The 12,808-nt window shown below is 47.4% G+C and overlaps 1 protein-coding gene across 1 annotated transcript in view; it reads left to right on the top strand.

Annotated features, from left to right (window-relative positions):
- Positions 1-12,808, top strand: part of SIK2 (salt inducible kinase 2) — a 79,211-nt gene that overhangs the window by 58,195 nt on the left and 8,208 nt on the right. Inside the window, exons 6-9 of the mRNA XM_056860244.1 lie at positions 1,035-1,158; positions 3,205-3,425; positions 5,964-6,116; positions 8,473-8,637. Coding sequence (XP_056716222.1) covers positions 1,035-1,158; positions 3,205-3,425; positions 5,964-6,116; positions 8,473-8,637 — 663 coding nt within the window. The remainder of the gene's footprint in view (positions 1-1,034; positions 1,159-3,204; positions 3,426-5,963; positions 6,117-8,472; positions 8,638-12,808) is intronic.

Genomic DNA, 12,808 nt, shown 5'->3' with positions numbered 1-12,808 from the left:
GTCAATTCAGGCTTGATTTGACCTAGAACCCACTGATTTGTTTTTTTGGCAGTCCAGGGTTATCCGTAACACCTTCCTCCTGCACCACATTTCAGAGGAATCTACTTTCTTCCTATCAGCTTTCTTCATTGGTCCAGCTTTCACACCCATACATAGTAATAGGGAGTACGATAGCATGAATTAACTTGATCAGGTCGCGGTTTCAAAAATAAGCCCCTAATACAATCTGTTCCCTGGCCTTGACTTCCATTAGTCTGAGTCCGGAAAACGTCTAGTCGACTGGAGCTTTCGTCACCATTCTAGGTGGACACTCCCCTTTCGAGCTCCGTGGGGAAACGCAAGGGGGATGCAATTCCGGTTCAGTGGGGTGTTAAACAGGCTGGTAAAGGCACCACCATCTCTGCCCAAGAAGTTGGACTCCGGGGTGCAGTTTGAAGGACCTCAGTGTGGGAGTTCACACCTCAACTAAATAAAGGAAGTCAGACTCCATTAGCTGGAGGCACACAAGGCCTTTAGAGGAAGGATGCTAGTAAAATGAATTAAGCATCTCTGGAGAGCTTACTCCCACGAGGAGAAATCACATCACTAGGGGAAATGACACAAAACAATCGAAAAAACAACTGGGGATGCGATGGCAACCGTGACATCACCCAGTTTTCTGCAGATAAATTAAGGGACTGGGCACAGTTGTGGTGACATGCATAAAACTGGCTTCTTGCAGGATAAGGAAGGTAGCAGGAAAAGATGGGAAGCAAAAATCCATGGGGTTTGACATTTTGTTTAAACACTCGAGTCTGAGTGTCCAAGGCTTGTAGCTGCTTACGGTAGCACTGCTTTGTAGACCTTGCTGTTCTGCATTCCTCGTGTGGAGTAAGCACTAGATGGGCATTGCTTGGATACTGAAGTGCTCTGTGAAATGTAGATGTCACATATTTTCTAAAATATAGTGCAATTGTGTTTGACTAGCAAACTTTGGACCAAGGTGTTTCTGAGTGTTTTTCGGAGGTAAATGCAGAAAACGTTCTGTCTTCCAGAGCATGGGCGTAGTTCTTTACGTCTTAGTCTGTGGAGCGCTACCTTTTGACGGACCAACTCTTCCCATCCTGAGGCAACGGGTCCTGGAAGGGAGGTTCCGGATCCCCTATTTCATGTCAGAAGGTAATAACTACATGCATCCTACTTTGGAGGTCATTGAACTTTGACCCCTCCCCCCCATTCTTTATGAGAAGCTGTGGGTGATGGGTGGTGTGAGCCAGTCCGGAAGAGGGCTCCCTTCGCCCCAAAAGCAGAAAGTCAGACTGAAATAGCAAGCTGCCTCTAACACAGAGAGCAAACATACAAAGAGTCCCTCTGTGCACCTGAAGTCTCCTCCGTTAGTGCCCAGCATGCCCAATGAAGTTGTGATCTGATTGCTCCGTTGTCCTGTTATGTTAGCACACGATATTGTGCTTCATGTGAAGCCGCCTTATACCGAATCAAACCATTTGTCCATCAAGGTCAGTAGTGCCTACTCAGACTTGGCAGCAGCTCTCCAGAGTCTCAGCAGAGGTCTTTCACATCACCCTACGACTTGATCGTTTTAGCCGGAGTTGCCGGGAATTGAACCTGGGACCTTCTGCATACCAGGCAGAGGCTCTACCACTGAGCCACAGTGTCCCCCTCCCCCACACACCCACTTTATTCCACACCAGACATCAGTCTAAGGCACAGCGATTGTTTGACTGCAGAATCTGTTGTTAATGTGCATTGAGTGTGCTGTGAAGCCCAGAACTGTTCTGGCCCAGTAAATCAGCCCTGATCAGAGCAGCATTCTCAGTGCTTCAGAAATTGCTGGGCCCTCGGGACTGGCACATATCTGTTGCTTGGCATGCCCTAGAGAGTAGTTAGATACCATAAGTAGCAGAGCAAAGCAGAGAAGAATGGATCTGTCCCACTTAACATTGTGTTTTGGTGCCACATTGATAATTCTGCTTAATTTGAATTGATTTTAAAAGCTTTTTTCTATAGACACCAAAATGTAGTATCTGTTGACTTAAAAAAAAACAAGAAGTGTTTTTGTGTCTCTGTGTGCATTGAATATGTGTATTTACCCACGAGGCACACTCATGACTTCTGCCTCAGTCTCTTCCTCATTCTACTTGATTTCTGTTTTGAGCGTTTGCCTGATTCTTCTGTTGAAGCTGTGTTTCTGCTCAACATGCACTGAAAACCAGAGGCCTTTTCATATTTAACATCTTCTGCCTATGATCTGAAGCTGTTTGTCTCCTCTAATTTAGACAGTGACCCTGAGCAACCCAAATTCAAAATTCTGGCCTCAGAGTTGCCCTTTTAAACATGGCATTGCCTTTCCGTGGAGTCAAAGGGGTGGACTCTGGGGGCCCAGTCCTGAATGCAGTGACATTCAAAACAGACTAATATCTGTTTTGGTTTGATGGTGGCAAAGGCCACCGACAGAGAATTCTGAGAGCTGTACAAACAGGCTACTTCTTGGAGTACTGCTTAGCATGGTGCAAGGTGTATTCTCTGAAATAACTAAGTATTCATCGACTTGGCTTCTGTGCAGTCCCACATTGGGACTGTGCAAGCGCAGGGCGGCCTGCCCATGTGCAGTCCCAATGTGTGCCTGCACAGAAGACCACTTGATGAACAATAATTACAGGTAAGAGCAACTTTGTTTTTCCTTAGATATTTTTTTCTTCCCTCATACAAAGACCTTGTTTATGGCCAGGAAGCCATGCTTGTGGGGGAAAGGCGGGATTCTCTGCTGCAATATTCCTTTGCAACCATGGTCATGTCACTGTAGTTCTTTGAGTACCTTGATCATCTGAGAAATACGGATATTTCCTTCCACTGTTCAGAGCTTTCCTTTGTTAACATGTCTGTTCTTTTGTGCCCATCGGTTGTCCCCAGGGGTGCTAAGAATTATTATTATTCCTTTTTATCATGGCTGCAGTTAGAAATAATTGTGCTGTTCTCCATAATTGCACACCTGTGGGAGAAATGGGTTTTGTTCCTTGTACAAATTAAAGTCCTCAGCTTCAAGATTATTTTTATTTCTAGCAGGAACTTACTTGGTGTCAAAGTTAAGCCATTTCCTGTAGTTAACGGCCTCTATCAATAAGTGTTAAATGAGTAAATCAGTCAGCAGGATTGCCGTTTACCTTGGTCCCAGATCAGCTCCCTCTCCATTTTTTGTCCGTGCAGAGTGTGAGCACCTGATCCGGAGGATGCTGGTCCTGGATCCATCAAAAAGGCTGACAATCGCTCAGATTAAAGAGCACAAGTGGATGCTGGTCGAGGTTCCTGTCCAGAGGCCGGCTCTCTACCCCCAAGGGCAAGAGAACGAGCCGTCCATCGGAGAATACAACGAGCAGGTTTTGCGGCTGATGCACAGCCTGGGAATAGACCAACAAAAAACCATCGAGGTAAAGCCTCCGTTTTTGGCATCCCCCCTCTCCCCCCCACCCCCGGTTGTTCAGCATTGTCAAGCTTCACACAAGCGCTTTAATGGAGCCGGTGCCTTTGAAATACATGGAGGGTTAATGCAGAACAGAGCAAGAGTCCAGTAGCACCTTAAAGACGAACAACATTTTTGCTAGGGTATGAGCTTTCATGAGTCACAGCTCGAGCTGTGCTTCAGAAGGTCGGACCAGAACCAACGGGTTGAAATTAAATCCAAAGAGTTTCCGGCTAGACATTAGGAAGAATTTTCTAACTGTTAGAACAGTTCCTCAGTGAAACAGGCTTCCTTGGGAGGTAGTGAGCTCTCCTTCCCTAGAGGTTTTTAAGCAGAGGCTAGATGGCCATCTGTCAGCAATGCTGATTCTATGACCTTAGGCAGTTCATGAGAGGGAGGGCATCTTGGCCATCTTCTGGGCATGGAGTAGGGAGGGTCACTGGGGATGTTGGGGGGGGGGTGAGGTAGTTGTGAATTTCCTGCATTTTGCAGGGGGTTGGACTAGATGACCCTAGTGGTCCCTTCCAACTCTATGATTCTAAGGCACTACTGGACTCTTGTTCTTTTCTACTGCTACAGATAGACTAACACGGCTACACGTCGTGCTCTAACTCCATGGAGGGTTACTGTTTGATTTGAAGGGGTATGCTTCAGCATGTATGCTCCTGGTAAGTCACAGGAGGTGTTCAGCAGAGGTTGTGCTTTGCACTTCGTCCCACAGTGTAGATTTGGTTGCCATGTGCTGAACTGGGGGTCTAATAGCAGTTGCAGACAAACACATGATCAGAGTGCCGGGGATATTAGAGGTTCAGAAGAGTGTAACATCACCATTGACAGTAGACTGGTATTTTGTTTAAGTGTTAAGATTCTCATCTATGTTTGAAAAGCTGGACCCCCACCTCCCAGGATTTGGTATTTTCACTGCGTAATATGAATCACAGCAACAATTTTATTCTTTTTTTCAAAGTAAGAAAACAACAGGTGATCCTTTAGGGGGAAGATCATACTTGGGTTTACAAAAACCTTAACCATGTGGCTCAATCTGGAAGGAGAATGTGTAGTATTTTCCCTGGAAAGGCAGATTAAAATTATCTAAATAAATGCATTTTTCATGGGCGTGTGTTTGCAGGGCAGGTTTTGGGGAAGCACCGGGGAAAATTGAAGGAACGAAACAAGAAAACCCCACTTACCCAGCTTTTTTGTGTTTAATTTCTGAACCACGAGATTCAAAGTGAGAAAACACTACTAGTAAAAATGGATACTAGTCATGATGCATTCCTATTCTCTCCAGGATCAGAGGAGCATGCCTATTCTATAAGGTACTGTGGAACACAGGCAGGACAATGCTGCTGTTGTAGTCTTCCTGCTTGTGGGCTTCCTAGAGGCACCTGGTTGGGCCACTGTGTGAACAGACCACTGGACTTGATGGGCCTTGGTCTGATCCAGCAGGGCTTTTCTTATGTTCTTACTATTTGAAAAAGCAAGCAAGCAATTGCCTTTATTTTTGATGTCTCGGCTAGGATTCCAAATCAAGCCTCTTACCAGAAATAAATGCTGAAATGCTCCCTGAGGAGTCTGTGTGATCACTTCCCCTAGAACGGCAGATATTTTTAGCCGGCATTAATGCTCCCTGCCAGTTTGGGGGGCGGAAGGGGGGGGTGTAGAGAGAAACCTTGGGCCTCTCTTGCCACAGAGCTCCATTTCCCATTGTTGTTCAGGGCTTGGAAGGTAGTCTTGATAGTACTTACGTGCTTTTGAGGAGCAAGCCACCTGCTGAGAGCTCATTGGCTGACACTGCTAATGACACAGCCTTTGCAGCAGAGACTTCCTCATAAGGCTGCTGTTCTTGGAGCCATTGAGCCCCCACCCCATCAGAGCTGAGCTGAAAAGAATCGAAGGCACCTTTTCCAAAGACACACAAAATGGCACTGCAAGGACTCCACGTGTCCTGTGAAAGCCAGAAGAAGAAGAAGAGTTGGTTTTTATATGCCGACTTTCTCTACCACTTAAGGGAGACTCACACCAGCTTACAATCACCTTCCCTTCCCCTCCCCACAACGGACACCCTGTGAGGTAGGTGGGGCTAAGAGAGCTCTAAGAGAGCTGTGACTAGCCCAAGGTCACCCAGCTGGCTTCATGTGTAGGAGTGGGGAAACAAATCCAGTTCACCTGATTAGCATCTGCCGCTCATATGGAGGAGTGGGGAATCAAACCTGGTTCTCCAGAGTCCACCGCCCCAACCCACTGCTCTTAACCACTACACCACACTGGCTCTCCACATTGGGGGGCGGGTGTTTCACTAGCTTATCTGGTCTTTGTGAAATTTCCTTCTCAGCCCCAAATTCACACGTCAGTTAGGACTCGAGACGGAAATGATCCGCTTGTGAAGGCCTCCCAAAGAAGCGTGGCCGCTCTTTGTACCCCGCACGAAGTAGTGCTCCAGAGAGCGATGAAAGATGCGGCCACGCTGACCTACATTGGGATTCCTTTTTTTTCCTCCCTGCAGTCCCTGCAGAACAAGAGCTACAACCACTTTGCTGCTATCTATTACTTGCTCATCGAGAGACTCAAGTCGCATCGCAGCAGCTTCCCTGTGGATCAGCGGCTGGATTCCCGTCAGCGGCGACCGAGCACCATCGCTGAACAGACAGTCGCCAAGGTAACACACACACACACACACCCAATCTTAGGCCGATTTGCCGCTCGCAGTGCATTCGGTCACAGCAGCAGTTGTCGTCTTTCAGCCTGGGCAGCCCCCTTCTGGAGAATCCTTCCCCCTTCCAGTGTTTTCAGAATCCAAAGCTTTCGTCGATTACCCCATGCAAAGGATTTGTGTGTAATGAGTATCTGCCGTGCCCCATTGCCCTGTGTTCGAAAAGGAACTAAACTCAAGTGATGGTCTGATGCAGTTTCACAGAGCAATGTTCTCCTGTTGCAATGGGCGGGGGGAGAGAGGCTTGGGCTACCCCCCAGTTTCTTGCCTTGATAATTTTGTCGGAAGCTGAGCATATCAGATGCAGCAAAAGTTGACTCAGAGCAACCCAGCACATCTGGCGTTTTGCACCTTTTAAAAATAGCATACCATAGTGACTAAGAATGCCACGCTGTGAGTCAGGAAGTCTCTGGTTCACGACTCCCCTCTGCCACTGAGTGACCTTAGGCCAACCAGCACCCCTCGACCTTGCCCCCATCTTTGCAGTATGGGAATAATAACACTAGCTTGCCTTACAAGGTTGAGGTAAGGGTTACTGGTATAATTGTGGAACAGTTTGAAACCCCCCCCCCCCCGAAGCACCAGGCACATGCTTATTAATTATTCATTTGGCATTAAAGAGCAGGTGGCCTTTTCTGCAATCGTGTCGTCCTCCGCTTTGGGGAGATGTTTCCGATTTTCCTGACACACAAGTCACGGGCAGCGTTGAGCCCGAAGCCGTAGGGTACGCTCCAGCCAGCTTTAGCGTGTTCGTAAACCAGCTGGTGGTCTGGAAAGCATTCAGGCAGTGAAGGAGGTCTCGAGCTTGTTGGCGAGACCTGCTGATGGTCTGTTGCGTCGAGGATCGTTTGTCCCGACGTCGCCACAGGCCCTGGCCTGGCCTCTGATTCAGAAGCCCCGTGGAATCCCCGACATCGATGCATCTCCACAGACCTTCACCGACATCAGAGCCAAATGTCAGGCAACCTTTGCGCTGGCTTTTCTTTTTAGCAAACAAAAAACCCTCTCGACCTTGCAGGCTGTGAGAAGCGGCAGTAGCCGGGAGCTTGCAGCAGATCCCCAAATATTCTGCATTCCACTGCTGCAAAACTCACTTATTATTATTTTTTTTAACGTATAACAACGGAGTGTGCCATGCTTGGAGACAAGGGAACAGCGTCTGTCTGCGGGTTCAGAGTGGTGGTGTACATGGATGGCAAATGTTGCCACGGCCGTCTCTGTGCTGGCAGGCCTCTGGCAGCCTGTGATCCTTCTTTAATCAGCATGACACTAATTTAGTCAGCATTAAAACCAGCGTGTACTTAAAAAGACAGTGAAGGAGCAAGCGTGAGCCTTTAGAATAACCCCGATTCTTCTTTATTACCTCTCGTCTGGACTGTCGGTGCACAGCTGCTGTACAGAGCCTTCTGGGGCTCTAGACAGGAGCAAACAAGGGTGTTCCCATCCCCCCCCCCCAGCAAAGAGCATGTCAGTGTGGTGTTGTGGTTAGAGCATCAGACTAGTGTCTAGGAGACCCAGGTTCGAATCCCCACTCTGCCATCAAAGCTCACTGGGTGACCTTGGGCCAGTTATACTCTTTCAATCAAACCTACCTCACAGGGTTGTCATGAGGATAAAATGAAGGAGAGGAGAGTGAGGTTAATTAAATCATAATAATAAGTTGAGGGGGGACATGATTGCCCTCTTTATTTGAAGGGCTGTCACTTAGAGGAGGGCAGGGGAGTTCCTGTTGGCAGCAACAGTTCCTGTTGGCAGCAGAGGAGAGGACTTGCAAGAAATTGTGGGAGGAAAGGTACCGGCTGGATATTAGGGGAAAATTTGTTTACAGTAAGAGTTGTTCAGCAGTAGAATCAGCTGCCTAGGGAGGTAGTGAGCTCCCCCTCACTGGCAGTCTTTGAGCAGAGGCTGGACAAGCACTTGTCAGGGAAGCTCGAGGCTGATCCTGCATTGGGCAGGGGGTTGGACTAGATGGCCTCTATGGCCCCTTCCAACTCTGTTTCTATGACTAATAACAACAACATTGTGCCTGGTGTTCCAGCACCAGGGCAGGACCCAGCTACCTTCCTGCTTGGTTTTTAAAAAATCAACTATAGTGAGGGACAGCAACAGTGAGAACTTGCTCTGGACAGTTCTGTGAGTTCCAAATAGAAAACTCCCTTTGTCCTTTTTTTCCTGGGTAGGCTTTTAAAAATGACTTTTAATCTCCCAAATCACTAACCTTTTGCTTCTTATTACTTCTGTTTGCTTCCGTCATGTGCCTTCCGGCTGCTCCATTTTCCCTATTTCTCCTGTTCCTTTGCAGACCCAGGTGGCAGTGGCGCCCGTCAATCTGCGCCCCCAGAGTGTGAGGCTGCTGAGGTCTCCTGGCCTGCCACCCGCTTCTGCCGCTGAAGCTTTCTCGTTCCCTCCTTCCGGCTGCCAAGCAGAATCCGCTTTCATGGAGGAAGAGCGAATTGACACGCCAAAGGTACATTTTTAAAGTTCACAAATGTGCTCTATTTCAGTCTCCCAGGATTTTGGAGTGGTAGAGTTACTGCCTAATGAAGCAGCTGTAGCTCTTCTGCGGAACTCAGACCTAACTCTTCTGCCTAATTTTGTGTTTGTGGGGGGGGGGGGTCACAATTTAGTCCCAAGTGCCTTGGGAGACCTGCAGCTGGTTTTGCCTTTCCCGGTTAGCTTGTGGCTAGGCAGTGTTTACATCCCCTTGTGGGGATGCGGCTGTGGTTCCCCTTTATTTGTGGTGCATAAGCGTTCCACTGTGGCAGTAATACCAATGCCCCCCCCCCCCACAATGCTTCTATTTATGAGATCAGACGTGGATATCTAATAAATGTTTGCGCAAGAGAGATTGATTGACAGTAAAAGGAAGTGGGAAGCCCGCAGGTGTTTTCTGGAAGGTGCGGTGTGAGGTGAAAAGGCCTTGCGTTTAACACCATGTGGTTTCCAATACCACAAGATAAACGTGGCATTTGGAACGCCTTACTGTGCTCAGGAAGGTTGAAAATGCCATCCCTCAACTGACGTCAGTGTAGGAACAGCAATTTGCACCAGCTAGAAGGCCGCTGCCTAAAAATGCAGGCCTGCTGAAGGAATGGCCTCCTGTGTCGGATCCTGGGGAGGCAGGAAATTTACTCTGAGCCAAAGATGGATGTTTATTTAGGTATTGTTATTTTCCTAAACAGAATGGTCATAAAACATCTACCAATACTTTGTGTGCTAGATAGACAGAATTAGAGGATCACTTGGAACAGTTGAAGCAGGGGGCCTTGGAATGTTTCTGAGGTGGTTACCTGCTTTAATGAAGACCTAAATTATGAAAGTCCCATGGTGGTGGTTTTCTTCACAGATATTCTAAGGCCAAAGAAGGAAGTAAATTTCAGGAAAGGCATCTTCACAGATTGACTGTTCCCTTGTTGTGTGTGCAAAGTGCCGTCAAGTCGCAGCCGACTTATGGCGACCCCTTTTGGGGTTTTCATGGCAAGAGACTAACAGAGGTGGTTTGCCAGTGCCTGCCCCTGCGCAGCAACCCTGGTATTCCTTGGTGGTCTCCCATCCAAATACTAACCAGGGCTGACCCTACTTAGCTTCTGAGATCTGACGAGATCAGGCTAGCCTGGGCCATCCAGGTCAGGGCGTTCCCTTGTTAATCATGTATAAATATATAATGTCTTGTTAACCCATCTGCCTTTGGGAAGTATAGTTGAAGAGCTTCAAAATGAACAGAAGATTTAAAAAGATGGTTCAAAGTACTCAGTAAGTTTATCTTGTGCACGGCTGTTGCTGTGAAACATGGAGAGATGACATAAACTATGGAGAGACACATACTAACTCCCCCACCCCCACCCCTTCAGCCAACCTCCCTTTATTTTCCTTGCTTGGGGTGTATCTCTCACAATCTCTAGCTGTTGCTGATGGTATGTAACTTATTCTATTTATGAAGTCGCCCCTGCCCCCAGTTGCTCTGGCCTTGAACTGTTCCTACCCCTTCCACCGCGTTTTTGATAATTGTCTTTTTAAAAAATAAAAACTGTCCACTGGGAAAAAACGCACACACAAAAACTGTCTTGCTGTGATGCTGCTTGCCATGTTTCTCTCACTGCAGCGTCCTCTGTCCAATACCCAATTTCCCCGTCAGCTTTTCTTCTACGCAAAGGTTAACCAGAACAGTTTATAGTCTCACGAGTGTTTGTTCCATCTTTGCAAATTTAAGGCCTTATATAGCGTAGAGCAGGGGTGTCGAACTCATTTGTTAACGCGAGCCGGGTATGACATAAATGTCATTTGGTGGGGGCCGAGCCATGCCTCGCCAGCCCAGATTGAGAGTGGGGGGGGGGGCTGCCTTGTCTGGCTCGCGGGCCGGATAAGAGCTCTCAAGGGGCTGGATCTGGCCCGCAGGCCTTATGTTTGACACCCCAGGAGTAGAGGATCCTCCTAGCTGGATTTCAGTTTCCCCCATACCATGTCAAAGGTGGTCTTTATGATTATTTATCTTCAGAGCAACACATGTTTCCTTCACCCTGTCAGCTTTCAGGTGTGGTTTGTCTGCTACCTGCCCTTGGGTTTCCTTTGAGCTAAGAATTGTTTAATCTTCAGCTGCAGTTGTGGCTGTTTTTCTTCCTGCTGATGTTACGAGACACAAATTGCAGACACAAATACACTGTCAATGAAATAAACTAAAAGCAAAAATATACAGTGGTTAATTAGTTTTTTTGCCTTTTTGTTTATTTCATTGACAGCATCAGGCTTTCCGGGGGCTCCGAGTTGTCAGAAAATATTAGAAGGCATCTGTCTCAAACATGTAGACAGCTAGCCCCCCCCACCCCCTCGGGAGAATCTGTAACCAAACTGCCACTCCCCGGGGTTTTGCTTCAGGTAGATATGCAAGGAAAGAAAGCCAGAGTTCCTGCCCCTCGATGGCTAACGGGCTGGCATGAAACTCGACTAATGAGGAGTGACATCGCCGCCGCGGTTGCGCAAGGGTGCCGTGGCTCCAGCCAGCCTCGCACGTTGACGCATCGTGTAGCCTCCATGGCGATGTCCCCAAAGGGAAGTGGGAAATAACTTGGGAGATGTGAGCTGGCAGGAGGGGAAGGAGACGGCAGTACTTGCAGCCAAAGTACCGTATAGGTCAGAAATGAGTGTGGCTGTGTTGAGAGCGTAGATCTACTCAAGTGACTTTTTCTGTTCTCGCACATTAATTGCCTCATTAAAACTGGCATGTTTTTGTTCCATCTGATTCACATTATACCAGTGGTCCGTTGATTGCCAGTCTGGAAGGTTTCTATATTTATATAAGAACAGCACATATGGGGCTTTCTAGACTGATATCCTCTTGTACCACCAGGCAGATGAAGCAGAGTAGGTCTGCAATTATTTTTTTTTGGGGGGGGGGGCAATATCTGTAAATGTATATGTTATAGAAGAGCTTGTTAAAATGGCAGCTCTCCACCCCCCAAGCTGATTTATATGCCTTGGTGCTAAAATGGAGAAGGAGAACCAGGACGAAATGGATAACCTTGCCCCAAAAAGAGGCATCTGAGCAGTGGACTGGGGCAGAATCAAACCTTGGAATGGCCTTCTTTGATTTCTGCTCTGGTGTTTCCTGCATGAAAATTGCCAGAAATTCCATATTTCTCATAGGGAAAACCAAAAAACATAAAAGTCTGAAATACTTTCTGATCATTGCCAAAAGTGCTAATTGTTTTTTGTTTTTTAGTCTATTCAACAATCCATCATCCCTTATCTTGGACATAGTTGTTTGACCTTTTAATATGTATTAATGATGTTAGTATATTAATGTCCTGTCTTTTGGCTGGTACAATAAAGGCAGCTTTTTGTTCTTTTTAGTAGCATTTATGTAGGTGCATAAATGGGTCTTGTGCCTGTTCAGGAACTTTCTAGAAACCAAGCCCCTGTCTGATGCTCATACCCCTCTAAGAGAATTTTTTTGCTGATGTCCCTTTTATGTTGATGCTGTATTCACCTGCTCGGTGCTTTTCACGTTCAAAAAACTGAAGCCTTATCCAGGAAGCGTGTGCGGTCCTCACGTGGCAGATCACATGGCCATTTCTTTAGACCAAGAGACGCTCCCAGATGAGTGGGCACTTAGCCCTACCCCAGCAGTTTGGCAGTTAGCTAATTTTGAAGCTGATCCTAGGAGACAGATTTCTCGATGGAATTTAGGAACAGCTGCTTAAATGCCTTCAGATTAGTGCAGAGCAGCCAAGTCACTCCTCAGCTGTCTGGGGAGGGGGGATTGTTAGTTCTCAGAGCCAATACACCTGGAACACGGAGTTCCAAAAACTTCTCCTGCATCAGCGAAGCACCATTGGACCGGCTCACACATCGGTTAATTGTCATTGAGTTGGCACAGGAGAATTCCTGGCTGGACTGTACCTGGCCTTGACCCCAAGAAGGCGTGCAAATCTCCCATCTGGGTGGCAAGCCTCACCTGACATTGTGAAGTTGTACTTTTCCAGTTTCTTAGAGGAATTTTCATGGTAGGGTTGCATTAGAGTAGCAACACTGCTGTCACTTTTCCAGAATGCTCTAAAAATGGTGAGAGTGATGACTGTTGCAGGATTGGGGAGGGGGTGAGCTCTCCTTCCCTAGAGGTTTTTAAGCAGAGGCTAGATGGC

The sequence above is a fragment of the Euleptes europaea genome, chromosome 14 (assembly GCF_029931775.1).
Source record: "Euleptes europaea isolate rEulEur1 chromosome 14, rEulEur1.hap1, whole genome shotgun sequence".
Taxonomy (NCBI): Eukaryota; Metazoa; Chordata; class Lepidosauria; order Squamata; family Sphaerodactylidae; genus Euleptes; species Euleptes europaea.
This window is presented reverse-complemented; position numbering and strand designations above follow the sequence as displayed.